The sequence below is a fragment of the Mytilus edulis genome, chromosome 7 (assembly GCF_963676685.1).
Source record: "Mytilus edulis chromosome 7, xbMytEdul2.2, whole genome shotgun sequence".
Lineage (NCBI taxonomy): Eukaryota > Metazoa > Mollusca > Bivalvia > Mytilida > Mytilidae > Mytilus > Mytilus edulis.
This window is the reverse complement of record NC_092350.1, coordinates 4470261-4490020: the sequence shown is the minus strand read 5'-3', so window position 1 is coordinate 4490020 and position 19760 is coordinate 4470261. Positions and strand designations below refer to the sequence as shown.

The following is a 19760-nucleotide window of genomic DNA, read 5'->3' as shown; positions in this document are numbered from 1 at the left end:
CAAATGTACAATTAAATACAACTTTTTTATTGGTGTCTTCGTTACATTTATTTGTATGAATTTTTAGTCAGTTGACGTAAGTCGTATGTCTGTAATGTATTTTTACACAATTTTAGCTGCTTTCTCCAAATTCTTGTCACATAACCAGTACTAGTAATAGGGTTGCTCACCAAATGTTATCACTAAAACGTAACTGTATACAACTGCCATACAGGTGGGAGGTTTAGCTAATTATAAAACCAGGTTTCACCCACCATTTTCTCCGGGAAATGTCCGTACCAAGTTAGGAGTATGACATTTATTCCACTCGTTCTGTTAGTTCATAAAGTTTCAAATTCGATTTTTGTTATTTTTTATGGACTTTTTATGGACTTTTCCTGTTTGAATTTGAGTTCGGTATTTTTGTCAATACTTTTATACTTCAATAATGACCAAAAGGTAGAGCATATGTACACATCTACAGGTCATCGTACAACCTTCAACTTAAATGACCTTCCCAGACATTTTCATATATGTTGGGAAGTGGGTTTTTTTTCGTGTGTGTCGTTGAACTGCAATCTCGTTAGAGTAAAGAGGTTTCCAGGAGGTGTGCTTTAGTTGGCAGAAAATATTACCAGAAACAGAAATGACTTTATATGAGTCGATTTAATATAATGACATTGATAAAGAACACGCAGACAAAATTCAAGTCTACATGCTTCGTGAATCACAAGTAAAAATGAAAACACATGTTAATAAATTCTAATTTTAATAAATAAATCATTCATTTTGAATGTTAACAGATGTAAAAAAAATAATATTTACAAATACTGTTTTTCATATAAAAATATTGTAACAAAATACAACAAATGAGACAACAAAATAGAACAATGCTAGCGCTATCACAATATACATACAAAAAGATCATAACAGAATGTCAAAAAGGGGCATTTTAGAATGTAAGTTGTCTCGACAACCGTGTACGTAGTTGAGTTTTTATTTTTGTGTTTTTTTTTTAATAGTTCTATGTATTATTGCCGAATTCAAAACTTTCAATTTCACCTTTTGAGTGTGTTTACCTTTTGATTGAACGATTTGGAATATTGAAGTTTATTTTCGGTGTAATCATTTGTGAAAAAAAGCAATAAAGAATATTTAAGAGAACCTAAACATTGTCTGGTATATATATTGACATTCATCACTTGTATATACAAAATAAATTATAGTCCACGATGATATATGTACACATGCTTATTGACTTGACAATTATATGTTTTTTTATTAATAGCACGTCTCTTTCCAAATTAGAAATAGAGACGAAGAGCATACATGTATTTACAAAATGGGAAACTTGTCTCGCTCTCGCTCTCACTATGTATAATGTTGTTTTCACGCTTTGAAATGAACCATTGCACATAACGAACATGTCGCTGAAATCGTCATTGTTTTGCATAGCACTACACTGTGACATTGTAAACTAATTATCACATATGCTTTCTGATTCTGCTCCTCGCGTTGTCAGGTAAATGCATTGCATGGATAAATGCTACACGAGTTCAATCAGAAAATGACTTTCCATGTCCTTTCTCAAGCTTGAAGTAACTCAATAAATGCTTGAATGGAATGTCCGATAATTACCGAACTCTGTTTACCATGCAGAACTTCTCAGTGGATTTCTTTGTGTTGCATTTTTGCGTATAAATCATTAGCGTGTGGTAGGTTAAGTTGTGAACATACAAGTTTATTTTTCTTGTCAATATGACATTTTTTATTGTACTCCTGCATCACAGTACTAACCCAGTCTGATATCTTCCACAACGGAATGAATTTAGCTTGATTTATATCATGGGACAATGATGGTTGTAAACCTATACCGGCTAGTTGTAAATTGTTCTGGTGTCCAACATACAGAGGTGATCCATTCAATAACATATCTGTTTTCTGTTTTGGTTTCTTTAAATAGGAACACAGATAGTCAGTTTCTTTACACGACCGCACTAACTTTCCTTTTCGTATTTTTAGTTTTGATTTGGCGCCTTTTCTTATTCGTGCTGTGACAGTAAATCTTGGAATTATTTTTGTAATGGTTTTAAATTGCCGTTGTGTAAGAAAACACGGAATTGTTCCATCAAAGTCATTAATTTTATCTGGTCCCAACTGCAGTAAAGCAATGTCGTAATTCTGCATTTTCAGAGATAGTAATGGATGTTTGATTACGCTCATTACTTTGGCCTTAAGTTTGCCATGGCCTATTTTTACGATTATTTCATTAACTGGTACATGATCTAAAGCTGTTGCTCCAACTAGCGCCCAGTTTTCAGCTACGAGAATGCCATTGGAAACAGGAGCGTTTCTCCAGTCGTAAACTGTCACGTGCTTATTTATCAACTTTCGATTCATTGCTCTGAAAAATAAAATAAGAAGAATGGGTTAGTCCTAACGTTTGTGAACTTAATAATGTCACATGACTTACAATCATGTAGAAAGGTATTTGCTTATGCTTTAAAATGTTAGTTTGATTTAAAGTGATAAATCATTTTGAACAGGAAAACACTCTTGTTAGATTTTTTGATATCTTTAAGTTTTTAGTGAAGGTTTCGCCGTTTCTATAGCGAAGGACAAATAAGATAAGGGAACATCGGCATGTTTCTCGTTGGACTCTGAGTAACTTTAAGTACCTGAATGTTCCTCAAAGATAACTAACACAATATAAAAACATTGAAAACAGCGGAGATGTCTACACCCTTATAGCGTACAGAGACTAGAACTAAATAATGAATTGATAGATTATTGTTTTTATTTTTCATTCCTAAATGCCCATGCAGCGGCATTCATTTAATGCATATTCAGAACAAGATAAGCAATTAAAACCATAGGTAAATGTGAATTCTGTAAGGTACAGTGACCGGAATAAAAGGTGTAAATTTGCCACAGGAAAGAAGGATATGTTAGATAGGGCCAGAAAATTTGTCTTGAAAGAGGTCATCTACGGACTCTAACACGACACCTACAAATTCCTTAGAGATTGCAAATAATCTTCGACGTGCAGTGAACGTAGAAATCTCTGTACACGAGCCGTTGGATTCAGCTTCCCTTTTTATTTTTAAATACGTGGCTGCGTATATATAAATCCCGCGCACAGCCAAATAGTCATCCAAGTTTAGCAAATGTTTTACTGTCGTTAGTCCACGGATAAACATAGTTCTATATCCAAGGCAACAATTTGGGTTTATTAATAAAGGAAGATGACAATACATATCCGAGAGGAGTAAACTAGAAGTGGTATATCAAAATTTGTCATTTGAATAAAGTTATTTAAACAGTTAGACGAAACAACGTAACTATGTCCCTTAGACAGATAATATACATGCAGATAACAATACAAGAAATCTTAACAGTTCATAAATATATAGTTAGCGATCAGTCATTTTAACATTTTACAAACTTACAAGCGTTTGGTTTAATAATAACGGTCTTTCACGTTTAGTCTTATAAAATTACATAAAGACATAATTAAAATAGAACTTGGTTTCATATTTCAAACTATATTTAATATTAGTCATTAAAGTACAGTATGATGTCCTAGTGACTGAAATTAATTGTATCACATGCTACAATGATTCTTTACCTAAGAATTTGAAATAAATTGCATGCATTTCGGTAGAATAATTGTCTTATACTGATTACTCGAATTTTTACTATTGTATGTAAGCTGGAAAAAAATCCCTACTGCTTTTCAAAACCGTCTTCTGTTATATTTAGAGTATCAAATTGAATATGTTTTAACATTAATTTGCGAAGATGTGATTGGAAGAAGACAGCAGTCCAACAAAAATAAAGTAAATTGTGTCAAATACGGAATGTATGGAGTGAATATCGACCAGGCAGTCCACATCACAGTTATAATTTATAGGTTGTATTTTAATTCCCTAGTTAATAGGTTAAACATACTTATTTTAAATGCAGCCTTGCGCTTGACCAGGTCGGTGACCTTACAAAAGTATGATTAGACTTAATGATTAAGCTTAGTAGTCCTGGTAGTGCATTCCACACCTATATAACTATATAACGTCTAGTTGACGTTTGCAGTTCGACCAAACTTTAAATTTTCAAATATAGGTTGATTGTTGATTATTTTTGTTCTTGTTTTGTCTATAAGTGACGTCATACATTTCGATTGTTCAACAGGTGCTGTCTGCCTCCTTATACATCGATTTGATAGTTAGTTAGTTGTTTCGATAGCGTTCGACCCACCTTCGTACGAACAGATTAGCAAGAAGAGGGAGTTTAAAGTTTGTATTTTAGGTAAATAGGTTAAAAGTACTTATTTAAAATTAAAATTGACGTCTTACGCCTGATCAGGTCGGTGACCTTACAAAATACTAATTAGACTTAATGGACCGACCTAATCGTACGTAAACGGTTGTTTAATCAATGTATGTCACAGTTTTCTTGGTCAAACAAATTATCAAACTGAAAACAACATTACTAATTTGTCACCGAAGCAGAAAATAGTAATATGCCATAAAAGTATTACAACTTAAATACACAAAATAATAAAATACTAAGGAAAGATAAATATGGGTTTAATAAGGAGCTTCAATGTAGTATACTTGGTCATTTATTTTCATGGATCAACAGAATGTCAACCAAAATTCCAAAATAGATATATAATGAACTATATTGTAAAAAACAATGAAACAAGACCAAAAGCAAACCAAATAGTATAACAATGAAACAAGACCCAAACCAAACCAAATAGTATAACAATGAAACAACAACCAAAACCAACAACTAAACAACAACCAAAGCAAACAGTACAAAAATAAACAACAACCAAAATAATAGTACAACAATGAAACAACAGCAACAAAAAAACAATACAATTAAACAACAACCAAAGCAAACAGTACAAAAATGAAACAACCAAAGCAAACAGTACAAAAATTAAACAACAACCAAAATAAATAGTACAACAATGAAACAACAGCTTGAAAAAAAACCAATACAATAAAACAACAAACAAAATAAATAGTAAAACAAACAAAACATATAATACAACAATGAAACAACAACCGAACCACACAAAACACCAATAAAACAACAACTAAAAAAAAACCAAACAATACAACAATGCAACAACAACCAAAACAAACAGTACAGCAATGGAACAACAACCGAAACAAACAGTACAGCAATGGAACAACAACCAAAACAAACAGTACAGCAATGGAACAACAACCAAAACAAACAATACAGCAATGAAACAACAACCAAAACAAACAGTACAACAATGGAACAACAACCACAACAAACAGTACAGCAATGAAAATGGCAACTTATCCAAGGATTTCAGGAGGAATGTGGATTATTTATTGTTACTATGCTAAATAGAAACTTACTTTTTATCATTGAACGTCTTTTTGTTGAATGGTCCATCACTGCACGTGACATCTACTCGTGCTCTGTCGTTACTTTGTTGTTTACACGTGAAATCTTTGGTGGTAAGATCTGAAATCTGTAAAATAGTTGTCTGTTATACTATATTCACAAAACGTTACTTATATTGTACTACAGTTTAATTAGAAATTCAATACACGGATAAAAAAAAACACCATGCTTAAAACAAAATTTTGATACTTTGCACGTGTGTGGTAACAATAAGAGGTTTTTTTTGTTAAGAAATATATATACATATGCTAGAACGTATTTATATGTAAGAAATATTACGTATATTAAGTTCAACTAATCTTTGTCTACTAAGGGCCATAATTTGCTGGCACATAATGTCAATGAATCAAAAGAAGAAAAAAACAATGGCATGTTTAAAATATGATAATAATAAAAACAACGTATACCTTCCATCCATGGAGTTTTGATGGAGTCTTACACATGGCTTCGTCTAACATGTCGAATTTCACCCGTTTATTAATGGAGGGATCCATTATCCAGCCAAGGTTACAATCACACTTCCATGGATTCCCCTGGATAGACATTAAGGATGACGATCCCAGCAGGTTCACTACTCGCTTACTCATCGTCTGCAGATTATTATGGGATAGGACTAAGTCTTTCAGTCTTAAAAACAAGTTAGCTTTCACGTCCACCCAGAAGATTTGGTTATTACTCAAATCAAGTGTAGCAATCTGAGGCAAATGTTCCAGGATTGTAAAATTAAAACTAATCAGCATATTATGTTGAACGTCAATTTCTACGGCGTTTGGACAACCTTTGAATGCATCTTTATCAATTGATCGAATTTGGTTTTTACCAATGTCTAGTTCTTCTAAATTGTCAAGTCCGATAAACATGTTGCCGCTTATTTGTTTCACTTTGTTTTCTGAAATATCTAAATCTATTAAGTGTTTAAGGTTATGGAAAATGCCATTATTTAGGTTCTTAATCTTGTTCTTACGTAAAGAAAGTGAGGCGAGTTTAGTGAATTCCACAAAAGCCATGCTATGCATTCGTCTGAGTTTGTTATTTTCTACATTTAACACTTTCAGATTCGGAATACCTCGGAAAGTAAATGCTGATAATCTCTTGAGATTATTGTTAGCCAGGTTAAGTGAGGAGAGTTTTGATAAATGATCTTTCTCATTGAAATTAAATGCCTCATTTTCTATAACGCTGACGAAATTGTCATTTATTTTTAATTCTTTTATCTCCTTTAATCCTGTAAATATACCCTTGACGATCTTCTGTAATTTGTTATGTGATATGTCTAGATATTGAAGTTGTCGTAGGGGTGAGAAGACTCTCTGTTCTATTCCTCCTATGTCGTTCCTAGAAACATCTAATCGGATAAGAGTTTCAATCTTTTCAAACGTTTTGTTCCCGAGATTTGTTAGTCTATTCGAGGAAAGGTATAATTCCCGTAGTGCATTTAAGTCGAGAAGATTTGCTTTCGACACTTCCGGTAGATCATTTGTTGACAAGTCTAAAACCTTCAAATCCTGTAAATTTCTAAACGCACCTGCATGAATTAGACTTATATGGTTCGCAGATAACAGTAAGTCCTGTAAGTTCATCAAGTTCATAAAGGAATCCGGGTATAACTGTGTTATTTCGTTACCTCTTATTGACAAGCTCTGAAGGGCGTATAAATTCTTAAACCACCTCGGTCTGATCATCCATAGCCGGTTACCATCAAGTAACAGCTCTTTCAAAGCCATGTTCTGATCAAACACCTCGTCATAGAAATCAGATATGTTGTTCCTGGACAAATCAAGTTTTTCTAGTTTTGTCATGGAAGAAAACAATTCTTTTTGTACGGATCTGAGCTTATTTCCATTTAGATATAGAGCCTTCATATCGACAAGGTATGTAAATACAGTAGATGGGAGGAAGCGGATCTTATTATCACTAAGTTTCAATTCCTGTAGTTGACTGAGTCCGTTAAAAACAGCAGCCGACAAATGTTGAACATTATTGTTTTGAATGGATAATATATTCAGGTTTCTTAATCCATGGAAAATGAATGGGTACAGAACGCCAATATTGTTCCCAGATAAGATTAATTCTCGAAGCAATGCATTTGCACGGAACGCATGTCTGTCGATATATCGGAGCTGGGTATCTGATATCGTCTTCGATTGCTGATCTCGTGGGGAATCGCGCTGTCTTGATTGCTCGGCCACGTGACTGCTATCCCCGTAGATGACCATCTTAGTGACGTCTGAAACAAAAAGTTACACATATTATAGACAGTGATTAATTTGGTGCCATCAATATTATAGACAGTGATTGATGCCACACATATTATAGACAAGGATTGATGTCACCAATATTATAGACAGTGATTGGTGCCACACATATTATAGACAAGGATTGGTGCCACCAATATTATAGACAGTGATTGATGCCACACATATTATAGACAAGGATTGATGCCACCAATATTATAGACAGTGATTGGTGCCACCAATATTATAGACATTGATTGATGCCACACATATTATAGACTAGGATTCATGCCACCAATATTATAGACTAGGATTCATGCCACCAATATTATAGACTAGGATTCATGCTTTGAATACAAAAGGAGCAAATATAGTAGCCGGGATTGATACATTGAAAGCTTATTTAGTGACCAATATAAAAAATACATGACAGAATGTGTTTAACGTAGTGCAAAATAAGGATATCTGATATGATCGGAAATGAGACAACTATCCATTAGAGTCAAATCGAGTGGATGTAAAAATATTAAAGCCGACTGTGTGACCTTTCGCAATGAGTAAAATAAGAATCAACTAAAGTTCAGCGTAAAACAAACAAACGACTAGGGAACATATTTTAATTGGTGTTCTTTATTTTAAAAGGCTAGTCAGTTATTTTTCTACTTATATGCTATGAATTGATACTATTTAGTGAATCAAAAATCATATTATGGTGTATTCGCATTACATATCTAATTGTTTGTGGGTCTGCTGCTGCATTAATACAATTAATATGAATTTATTTGTAAAACTTTATTCACAAAGCATCCGTTAGCTAACGGACCCGTTAATATCCCCGTTAAGTTTCCGCTAATTTTATTTCGTATTCACAAAGCTTCCGTTAATTAGCGCACCCGTTAACGTCTCCGTTAAATGTTGCGTTAAACCCGATAATTAACGGGTATGTTAACGTACCCGTTAATCGGGCACTTTGCTTATTATGTAAATTGGTCATCGGAAATAAACCAATGTATATATATTGTATATGTATCTTATTTGGCTTTATTTTTTTAATTCTTCTGTTCATATTATCATTTGTTCGTACCATGGGATAACGACTATGTTAAAAATGGACATACGTTAGATAAAAGAAGATGTGGTATAAGTGCTTATGAAACAACACTCCATCATTATTTACAAAATTTAACCATAATATGTCAAAGTGAGGCCTTAAATTTATACAATAAATACATGTACATCGAAAACTATATTTGCCAAAACTGTTTGCTATTTCTGACTAAAACGGCAAATATATCACAGAAGACAACAGCAATGCGAAAAAGATAAAGAAAGCCATAAAATACTTTTGAAATTAACCATAATCATCAAATATCAAATTCCCTTTCTATATATAATCACTTAAGTCCGCGCTGAAGTACGTCCATTTGTGATTTTTCATTATTCAAAATTCAATAATAAAATAATAAAATAGTTTAATATTCACTATTCAATATTAAGTGATAAATAATGAAATAGTTTATATTTCAGTATTCAAAGTTAAAAAATGAATATTGATATAAAAAAAATAATTTTGGATTGTGACACTATATCCCGTTTTTCGGGTCATTTTGATGTTATTTAACACATACTTAATTAATATCATAACAAAAAATTATAGTACAGTCTTGAATATATTTTTTTAAATTTTTTCCCTACCTATTTAGAACAGAAATTCCCGTCTTGGTTCAATGTATGGACGACCTGAATACCAAAACATATGAATAAAAATTAAAATACTCTAAGTTGTCCTTTCTTATTTTCAATTTATCATTCCTGTTCTTCATTCACTAGGTACAGATAGAACATGCCGATTGCACAGGAACGATCATTCGAGGGATTACGGAGGACCTTAATGACAAAATACGCGCGTGAAAATTAATAAATAGCTTATTTTGAATATTGGAATGGATTGCTGCAAACCTTCAGCCCCAAATTTCAGATATACCTTATACATGTATCTCATTCTTAGCTTATAAATAGAGAAACAAAACGTATATAGTCAATATGTTCCGTAACGCATAACTAAGGGAAACTTTATACACCATTTGAAAGCTTATTGATAGAGGAACAAAATGGTTAAAACCAATATGTCCCGTAATGACCATTAGAGGGGTAACAGGGGATCTAAATGCCAAAATACGCATTTTAGACCGATAGTGTTTTACTACTTTATCATCCAAGATGTACAAAGGTGCAAGGTCTGTATTAACAATGAAAAATGGCTCCAAACTGTAGTAATATTTAGGATTGACGTAACGGTTTCTTATCTGACGTCATTTGTCTGTTCGTAATGGCGTTGATTGAAGCATTTTTTCACGGACAAAATTCAGTTAGAAAAAATAGGATATTTAGAGATAGACTAAATCCCCTTGATGCATATGACGATGCAGAAATTCTTTGCAGATTTAGGATGAACAGACAGTGTATTATGGAAGTTATAGACCTTATCAGAGACGATATTTCACACGAAACAATGAGGTCGTTTGCTATATCTCCAGAGCAACAAACATTTGCCGCTTTAAGGTTTTATGCCACTGGATCTTTTCAACAAGTTACTGGGGACATAATGGGCATAAGTCAGTCGTCCGTTTCAAGGATTGTCCAGCAGGTTTCAACCGCAATATCAAGACATGCTGGACGATTCATAACCTTTCCAGTCACTGCACCACAACAGCAATCTGTCAAAGAGGGGTTCATGGAAAGATTCGGGTTTCCTAATGTTTTAGGGTGTGTCGATGGATCCCTCGTTCAGATCAAAGCCCCATCCGTACGAGAAGACGCGTATGTGTGCCGAAAAGGGTATCACGCCTTAAATATACAAGGCATTTGTGATAGTAGAAAGGCGTTTTTGAACTTAGTAGTTAAATGGCCTGGTTCCACCCATGATGCATTTATTTGGAGTGAGTGTGGAATAAACAGTTACTTGAATGAAAATCCCAACGCTGGATACTTACTTGGGGATCAAGCTTACCCGCTTAAACAGTTCTTGTTGACTCCTAAAAGAAATCCAATAAATAATGCTGACCACGCATTCAACAGACTTCATCAGAAAACAAGGCAGTTGATTGAGGACACGTTTGGGAGATGGAAATGCAGATGGCTCATGCTTCACAAATTTGGTAAGGGTAAATTAAATTTCATTATTTCATCGATCAAATTAAAATTTGTGTAAATCAGTATGATTTTTTCTTCAACATTTTAAAATTAAAAAAAATACGATTGCCAATAAAACAACAGTTACAAAAAGACTATATACAAAAATTCGGAAAAGTTTGTACCAAAGATTAATCCGCACAGATGGCTATATGCATCATTAACTGAAAAATAGATTTGAAATTGACCTTTCTTGCACATTGAAAAGGTTTACAAAAAGCATTTTCACGTTAAGTATGTTGAACAATATGTGTTTCTGTGTATATAGCAATGCCTAAATTGTCTTGAAATATCTTTTCCATTTCGTGTTAGTTTTTGATTATCTTTGTTATCTGTGACAGACAGGCATTAATCGCAACTGAACTGTACAATTTTTTCTGTACTTCCTTATTCGCATAGTATTTTCAATCCTGTGTTCCAGTCAGTTCAATATAATATACCATGACAACCCTCGGTATTATATTGGTATCTCGGGTTGATACAAATATAGCCATATCATATTATCTATAAACACAATAATGAAAACATGCAGATAAGAGTTGTTTTATCTGTATAATACAATTCAAAATATAAAATTATTGTAACTATAAACCTGAATTATTAAAATATGACAAAAAATCTCATCCGAAAACTCCACCGGGAAGAAAAAGTAGGTCAAGACAATACAAGATCGGACAAGACAAGCACCTATAGTATCGATATATCATGACGGGAGGTTGATACAGAATGATAGTTTGAATAACACCTTGCATTTTTTTATATTTACCTTTGAGTATATATCAAACTGATTCCAAACTCTGTTTACAGGTGGAGCAATTACCATTGAACTTAGAAATGCCATCAAAGCAATTGTTGCAACTGGTGTTCTACATAATATTTGTGAAAAAAAAGGCATACCACTTCCGAATGAAGATCTGATAAACACTGATTATGAGGGCAATGATGAAATGTATGATAATGGTGACATTGTTGAAGATGGGGAAGTCTTTCGATCTCGACTTATTAGAGAAAGATTTTAAAAAATAAGTTCAAACAAGAGTATAGTTATAAAGTCAAATCAGTATCATATAAATTAATAAATGTGTACAATACTGTCAACGTTTATTTTAATAATAAAACTTAAGAGAATGTTTAGTCTAGCAGAAGCGAGGCATACATATAACTATAATCTGGTTCCCCAGATTGATACTGGGAGCTGCTTCTGTCTGTTGTTGGTGGTGTACTAGGGACATCCAATTGTGAATCAATTTGAGGTCTTGTGTTTCTTCGTAGCAGAATTCCAGATATTTTTTTTAGTTCTTCAAATCTTTCCCTTTCCAACCTTAGTCTATCTTCTTCAATCCTTAATCTTTTCTTTTCTGTTGACAGTCTTTCTTTTTCTACAGATAATAGTTCACACTGGATACTACAATGATAAAAGGAAAAATATGTAAAATCAGCTTGTTTGTATGAGCACATATAAATAGAGAATGGAAATGAGGAATGTGTCAAAGAGACAACAACCCGACCATATTGCAGAAATAAGCCAAAGGCCAACATGGGGTCTTCAACACAGCGAGAAAATCACGCAACGTTTAGGGATTCAGTTGACCCCTTATCAAAAATATAAACTAGTTTAGTGAAAATGGACGTCACACTAAACTCTAAAACATCTAAATGAACAAGAATTAAAAATAAACCACAAGACTTTGGACAGGCTCAACATTGCGACTGGGTTAAACATATTTGTAATCAAAATACATGTGGAACAACTGGCTACTTTTTTTCTTTCTTCTTTTTTGTATTTAGTGAAATGTTACAACTAAGATATGATATATGGTGTTGGTTTCTTAACTTGCAGTTAGTAACTTTTGAATTTATTTCATTTTGTTTTTAGGTCGGGTATATTTCAATCTTTGTAATTTTTGAATGCGCACACGTTGTTAATTATTGATTGTAATCTATCTTATACATGTATGAATATAAATGTCAATTTTGATTGGTGTGGAACCCCTTTTTACCAGAACCAGGCGTAGTATAGGTGTAGTAGCTATAAAGATATGATATATGATTTTGGTTTCAGGGGCGGATCCAGGATTTTTGAAAGGGAGGCGAATTTTTTAAAGTTTTGGGATCTTTTTTGGGGATAAAAACATAAAATATGTGTAATATGAACTTTTTTAAAGGTTCCTGGCGTGGGGCATGTATATTTTGTAGTTGCTGTAAAGTATAAGGGTTGGACATTTTCGATGCTGTACTCTCTATTAATTGTCTATCATAAAATGATAGTATGGATCCAAAGCTATGTACTGATAAATTTGATGTGGGACTTGTCAGTAAAAAATAGACATTGAAAATTCTCGCCGTTTTGTTTTATGTTTAGTTATCATGACCTCACATATTTCTTGTTGTAAACAAGATATACGCCGGGCTATTCAGTAAAACTTACAATACGACCGACACCAGTTTAAAAAGACAAACAAGCATTTTTTATCCAAATTTAAGATAAGTTAGGGTTTCCAAATCAACCAAAAGCTACGAATGACGGTCTGAAATGACAACGAATTTATGAATGACGGTCGACAAATTGAGACATAAAAGCCACACCCAGCAGGCAGGTTACAGTCTGGTCTTAAAAAAAAAATTAATATATCAGTTCGGTGAAACCACATGCAAACCCCTGCCACCAAAAAATGTGCCCGTTTTTTTTACATCATGTTCATTTAATGCTAAACAATTCTGTTGGAAATTTTCGTTTCTAATAGCAAAAACAGTGGACAAGAATTTAGATTATTGTTTTCAGTCCAGTTACGGCCAAAATTTTTGTTTAAGGCAAAAATCAAAGTCATTTTTTTCTCTTAAATATCTCAGACTGTCTCCTCAAATCAAATGGTTCGTACCTTAGACTTAAAATATAGCTAGAGCTCATACTGACTGTAGATCATTATTCAGCTATGTTATTTTAAAATAAGCTGGGACGTTTAGGATTGAACCTGTTTTCGTAGGTAAATAATATTGCCGTGGAACTTTTTTCATGATAGTCTATAGAGTATTAATTTCTGTTTGGTGGAATAGTGAAATAGAAGTCAATACGTTCTTGCTCAATCCTATGTCGCATTGAAGGTGTCATGATTGTCATCGTCAGCCTAAGCAATGTGTTATTGTAAAGATATGAATTTCAAAATGACTGAGCGGCGTTTTTTCGACGCACTGTTCAACTCCACCATAGTAACTTGTGAATTTATTTCATTTTTTTTTACATCGGGTATATTTCAACCTTTGTAATTTTTGAATGCGCACACGTTGTTAATTATTGATTTTAATCTATCTTATGTGTGAATATACCTGTCAATTTTGATTGGTGTGGAACTCCTTTTTTTACCAGAACCAGGCGTAGTAGCCGTAGTAATTGTAACTTCTTCTGACGGTACAAGTACGCTATTAGGTATAGTAGTCATGGAGGTTCCCACTGGTAAGCTACATTCATTACTGCTGGTAGGGAATTCAACTGCTTCTGTTGCCTGAGAAAAGACATGTATCATTTCAATAAATATGATTTTAGTACCATTTAGACATGATATACAAAAAAATTCATTGAATATACAATCCGCCTATTTAAAAAAAAAAGTGGTACTGCGAGCAAATTTAAACGAATTATAACTAGACCCTTGTAAAGTCAGCAATTGACTGAATAAACCTCCAAAAATAATTGAAATAACAAGAAGTAATTGTAACAGGATGCTGTTACGAAGTCTCCCAAACAAAGCTCCTATAACTCGCCATTCATATGGTCCCATGTTCATTTGATTTGATTTTTTGTCCCATACAAGAATATATATGGCTTACTGGTGGGGATCTCCACCATTTACAAGTATTCAAACAGGAGGGGGTGGTGGTGACCCCAGGGACTTTACCTACATTTCATTTGATTTGTTTTATTGTCCCATACAAGAATATATATGTTTTAGGGGTGGGGATGTTGACCATTAACAAGTTTTCATACAAGAGTGGGGTGGGGTGACCCCCTAGGGACTTCCCTTTTATTTCATTTTATTTGTTTTATTGTCCCCTACAAGAATATATATGGTTTAGGGGTGGGGATGTTGACCGTTTACAAGTTTTCAAACAAGAGGGGGTGGGATGACCCCCTCAGGACTTCCCTTTTATCTCATTTCATTTGTTTTATTGTCCCCTACAAGAATATATATGGTTTAGGGGTGGGGATCTGGACCGTTTACAAGATAATAGCACATTCTAAAATTGAACGGGGTGGGGGTGACCCCTAGGGACTTCCCTTTAATTACGCTTGATTTGTTTTGTCGTCCTATTCAAGAATATATATGGTTTAGGGGTGGGAATCAGGACTGTTTACAAGATAATAGCATATTCTCAAATTGAAGGGCGTGGGGATGACCCCCCAGGGACTCACCCTATATTTCATGTGATTTGTTTTATTGTCCTATGATCATTTCTGAAGATTGCGTGTGTTTATCACTTACAGTTTTCAAGTTATATTCATTTGAAAAATTTATAAAAAAAAAATCCCATAGGGTTCTATAGTAAACCCCTCCCTTCGTTCTGCCCCCCAAAATACCCCTTAATAGACCCAAATGCACAAACGAAAGATTGATGGCTCACCTAGACATATTAGTCTAACATTCTATGAACCCCTAAGTAAATCTGACAAGCGGTTTTGGAGAAACGCTGCGGACAAGTTCATTTTTAAAAGTGGCGGAAGAAAAAGAAGAAGAAAAAAAAAGAAGAAGAAGAATAATAAAAATAATAAGAACTGAGCAAAAACAATAAGTCTCCAAACTTTGTTTGGGAGACTTAATAAAAAAGCGATATATTGTATAATGTGCAGATATGACTAGATCATTGCAAAGTAAGGCTGAGTTCACACGGAATTTTAATTCGATTCGCACTATCAATATCTAACTCGAGAAGGTTAACTCACATTCGAAACTATCTCAAAAGGCTATAAAAGTTTCATTTTGCGATTCTATGAGTTTTTTTCGGCATTATAGAATTAAAAGAAACAATTTTGAAATATAGATATGTATGTAAGATATATATGACGTCAATATATCTATGACGTCATTACGGTTTTGCCCTTTTGATATTTTTGCGGACACGAATTCAGGTTACGTTTTTAATTTTAAAGAATCGAGAAATGATTATAGTGTTTGAATTTTTCCGTCAAAGCACTGGTTCAGGATATCAGAATAACAATTTAAAAATTCTCCACACCACAGTTTAATCTAAATTAAAGCGGATAATGTGACTTTATAGCAAATTAAAATGCGATTTTATATATAACGAAGAGTCATTGAACGAAATATGCGAATTCGATACGCATTCGATTCTAATTTAGTTTGAATTAATTATACATGTGAACGAGGTATCATAATCATTCAGATGCAGATATGAAATAAGTGGTGCACAAATACATCATGTAAGCAAGATTTTTTATTAAAGTTTCAAAAACTATCTCTACTGACTGTATAGCGCCCACGTTAGAAAGCGGTGAGATTAGAGAGTCGTAAGAAAGGTGAGATAAGAGAGCCTTAATAAACGTGAGATTAGAGAGCCGTAATAAACGTGAGATTAGAGAGCCATAATAAACGTGAGATTAGAGATCCATAATAAACGTGAGATTAGAGAGTCGCAAGAAACGTGAGATTAGAGAGTAGCAAGAAACGTGAGATTAGAGAGTTGCAAGAAATGTGAGATTAGAGAGTTGTAAGAAAGATGAGATTATAGAGCCGTAGGAAACGTTAGATTAGAGAGCCGTAATAAACGTGAGATTAGAGAGCCGAAATAAACGTGAGATTAGAGAGTAGCAAGAAACGTGAGATTAGAGAGTTGTAAGAAATGTGAGATTAGAAAGTTGTAAGAAAGATGAGATTATAGAACCGTAGGAAACGTTAGATTAGAGAGCCGTAATAAACGTGAGATTAGAGAGCCATAAAAAACGTGAGATTAGAGAGTCGCAAGAAACGTTAGATTAGAGAGCCGTAAGAAACGTTAGATTTAGAGGCGTAAGACAAGTGAGATTAGAGAGTCGTATAAAAAGTGAGATTAGAGAGTCAATATTTTTTTATATGTTATAGTATTGAGGTTTCAGGGTCTTTAGTTGTAAAAGCAAAAAAAAATACGCCATTATATTACAACTGAGATATCTTTTATGGATTAATTACTGTACCAGTTATAGAATATATGAACCAACCTTGAGCTGCTGTTGAAAAGCACATATTCCATCTGGAATGCCGTATATTCTCTCTTCCCCAATAAGGGAAACTACAATTTCTTCTGTATTTGTCAACGGCAAAATACTCCTCTCTCCACCTCCAGTTAGAGTTTGGTCCTTCCTAACACCAGCTGCTCTTTTCTTTGTGAGTCTTTTGACATCATCCCATTTCTTTCTTACTTCATCCACAGATCTTGGTACAACTGAAGTTGCGTTAACAGAGGTTTGTACCTCACCCCATGCCATTTTTTTCTTTTTGTTGGTGATTGTGTCACTAAATCTCGAAAATAAAACTTCTGAATTCTGATGTACTTTAGCAATGAGAGCATCGACCTCTTTCTCTGTAAATCTTGGCTTTCGCTTTAAACTTTTATCGTCCTGCTCCATTGTTTTCTCCGTTATGAAAACGTCATACATGTCATACATGACGTCATGTACAAGAACGTGAATATTCGTGCATGTCTCTTTCGTGAAAACATTATTTGTACAAATTCGTTGTATTTACTATGTTCCAAACGAACAATGATACAGTGAAGGATGTACATGGAACAACTATTATTTTGAGGTTTTAACTGAAAGTTGGTGACCGATCAACAGTTTTGGATAAGCCATTCAAAAACAAACAGTACTTTTGGAACAACATATAAGAGATGCAACTTTGATAATGTCATACAAGAATATACTGAAACATTTTTGTATATGAAGTCAATATTTTGTCTCTTCTATTATCATTTTTATAATTGAAATTTCGTTGTTTTTAAGGTTTCAATAATTTTTATAAGATGTCCTCTTTCTTGTGAACCCAACATCAAGTATATTCCCTCACATGTTGGATTATTTTTTCCCTTATTTCATTTGTAACAGGAAAGTACGTTAATGATATATCACCATGAATCCAATATATAAAGGTGTATCATGTAACCCTTTTTGTTTATACTGTAACCAATAGCAGTAAATAATAAATTGAGAAGATTTGAGAAATTATAACCGTCAGGACCACACTATTTACACTAGCTAACCAAGACTAAATCAGTTAAATTGTTGATTATGTTTTGTTTTAGACGTCTTGCAGCAAATTTTATAAGCATACTTTTTAATATTATTTTTACACAAATCTTAAAACAACACTTGATTTAAACCGTTATGATAAAAATGTAAATATTAATTTTTTACTGTATTTACCCGTTTATTCTATAAACCAATCAAAACACCCGACTCATCAATTACGTCTAATTTGCATACTAACGCACTCGTTAATAGCGCACCCGTTATCACAATTTTAACGCAAACGTTTGTGAATACCACGTTAAATTTTAACGGACGTACCCGTTAACGTCTCCGTTAAGTTAATGGGTCCGTTAGCTAACGCATGCTTTGTGAATAAGCTCCCAGAACTCTATTCAGTTGTTTGTATCGTTAAAATAAATTGTTTTGTCATATTTATCGCCACCTTTATTTAGGATGTCAACTTTTTTGTATGATAAGAGTAAATAGATATGAATAAGCTCTGTAATCGGTTATATCTTGTGGGAACATCCAATCATAACATGCCTCTCAAGACAATCAACGGCATTAACATGATCTGTCTAAGTACCAAGGCTTCTGAAATCTGATACTTACAACGATAACGACCAAATAATCGCTTGAATGACAATTTTTATACGGTAGTTTCATTCATAAAAATGTATATGAATAGTATGTAAATTTTCATTCATAAATTAGTTTTTGTACAATATGTGTGACAAAGTACGTTAAGATTGCCGTGATAACTATTAAAGGGGTAGATTTGTAATGTGTAACAAAATTGAATTCGAAAGCCTATTTCACGATTTAATTTGTTTTCTAACATATATCATTATTAATGTTGCTTTTCGAAAGAACATTATTTTTTAATGATAGAAAACTTTAATTAAACCAGGTTTTATGGTCGGTTTCTTATCATTTTATTGGGATATAAAGAAAAATAAGTTTTACTAATATTAATTTCATTTCAATATTTTCTTCTCATATTTCAAAATGACATAAAAATGTCCTTGTCTATATTTTAAAGAGTCTTTTATAGTCCTAAAAGGCAACACTCCAGTTCAGAAAACAATCTATGTCAAATGATATCCAGTTTTATAGCTACAGAAATAAAATCCAGACAGTTTATGCATATTTTTGAAAGCTCGTCAAAGGCTTACTACTTAAGTGCATGGAGAATAGAGAATGCGCCGGACATTAATTTTCTCCATGTTAAAGTGTCCTCATTTTTTACAGTTTAACTGTCATTTAGATGAGAGCTGACACCAATTTCTCCCTGGCAGCTCAATATGTGTCGGCTTCTGTAAGGTAAACCTTCTACCTGCCACCTTAATCCTATTGTTAAAAGTCAAAATGTCTAAAGTAACCCTTAAAGGTTAAAGTATTTCTTTCTCTTAAAGCTGTCATTTAATTAATCCGCCTATCTTAATATGAATAATTGTAAATTAATTTTCAAATAATTCTATTATATGCTCTTGTAATTCCATCTGAAATATGTGAAAAACATTGACCAGAGGTGTATTGGTTTTAATTTTATATGATCATGTATTAGTCCCGGATGAAATTCATATATCTTAATATACTAACTTAGTTAAAATCTAACTTGGGGCTCATAAATAATTCTTAATTAATAAATGCAACTACAATACTAA

The 19760-nt window shown here is 33.2% G+C and overlaps 2 protein-coding genes across 2 annotated transcripts in view; both read right to left on the bottom strand.

Moving 5' to 3' along the window:
- Nucleotides 1-735: 735 nt before the first annotated feature.
- Nucleotides 736-19760, bottom strand: part of LOC139529766 (slit homolog 2 protein-like) — a 28179-nt gene continuing 9154 nt past the window's right edge. The window contains exons 2-4 of the mRNA XM_071325643.1: nucleotides 5838-7657; nucleotides 5382-5497; nucleotides 736-2383 (exon numbers count right to left, since the gene is read on the bottom strand). Of these exons, the coding sequence (XP_071181744.1) occupies nucleotides 1645-2383; nucleotides 5382-5497; nucleotides 5838-7657 (2675 nt within the window). The 3' untranslated portion in view covers nucleotides 736-1644. The remainder of the gene's footprint in view (nucleotides 2384-5381; nucleotides 5498-5837; nucleotides 7658-19760) is intronic.
- Nucleotides 11898-17560, bottom strand: LOC139482751 (myb/SANT-like DNA-binding domain-containing protein 4). Its single transcript, XM_071266820.1, has 3 exons — nucleotides 17065-17560; nucleotides 14181-14356; nucleotides 11898-12261 (listed from the first exon to the last, which is right to left on the bottom strand). The coding sequence occupies exons 1-3, from the start codon at nucleotides 17509-17511 to the stop codon at nucleotides 11988-11990; spliced, it is 897 nt and encodes a 298-aa protein (XP_071122921.1). The 5' UTR covers nucleotides 17512-17560; the 3' UTR covers nucleotides 11898-11987.

Bases quoted from the DNA above. Each gene is read 5' to 3' on its own strand.
- LOC139482751 (XM_071266820.1), bottom strand. From the start codon at position 17,511: ATGTATGACATGTATGACGTTTTCATAACGGAGAAAACAATGGAGCAG. The intron at 14,357-17,064 runs GTTGGTTCATAT...GTCTTTTCTCAG, and splicing joins CTTTTCAACAGCAGCTCAAG to GCAACAGAAGCAGTTGAATT. The intron at 12,262-14,180 runs GTATATTCACAC...TTATCATTGTAG, and splicing joins ACACCAATCAAAATTGACAG to TATCCAGTGTGAACTATTAT.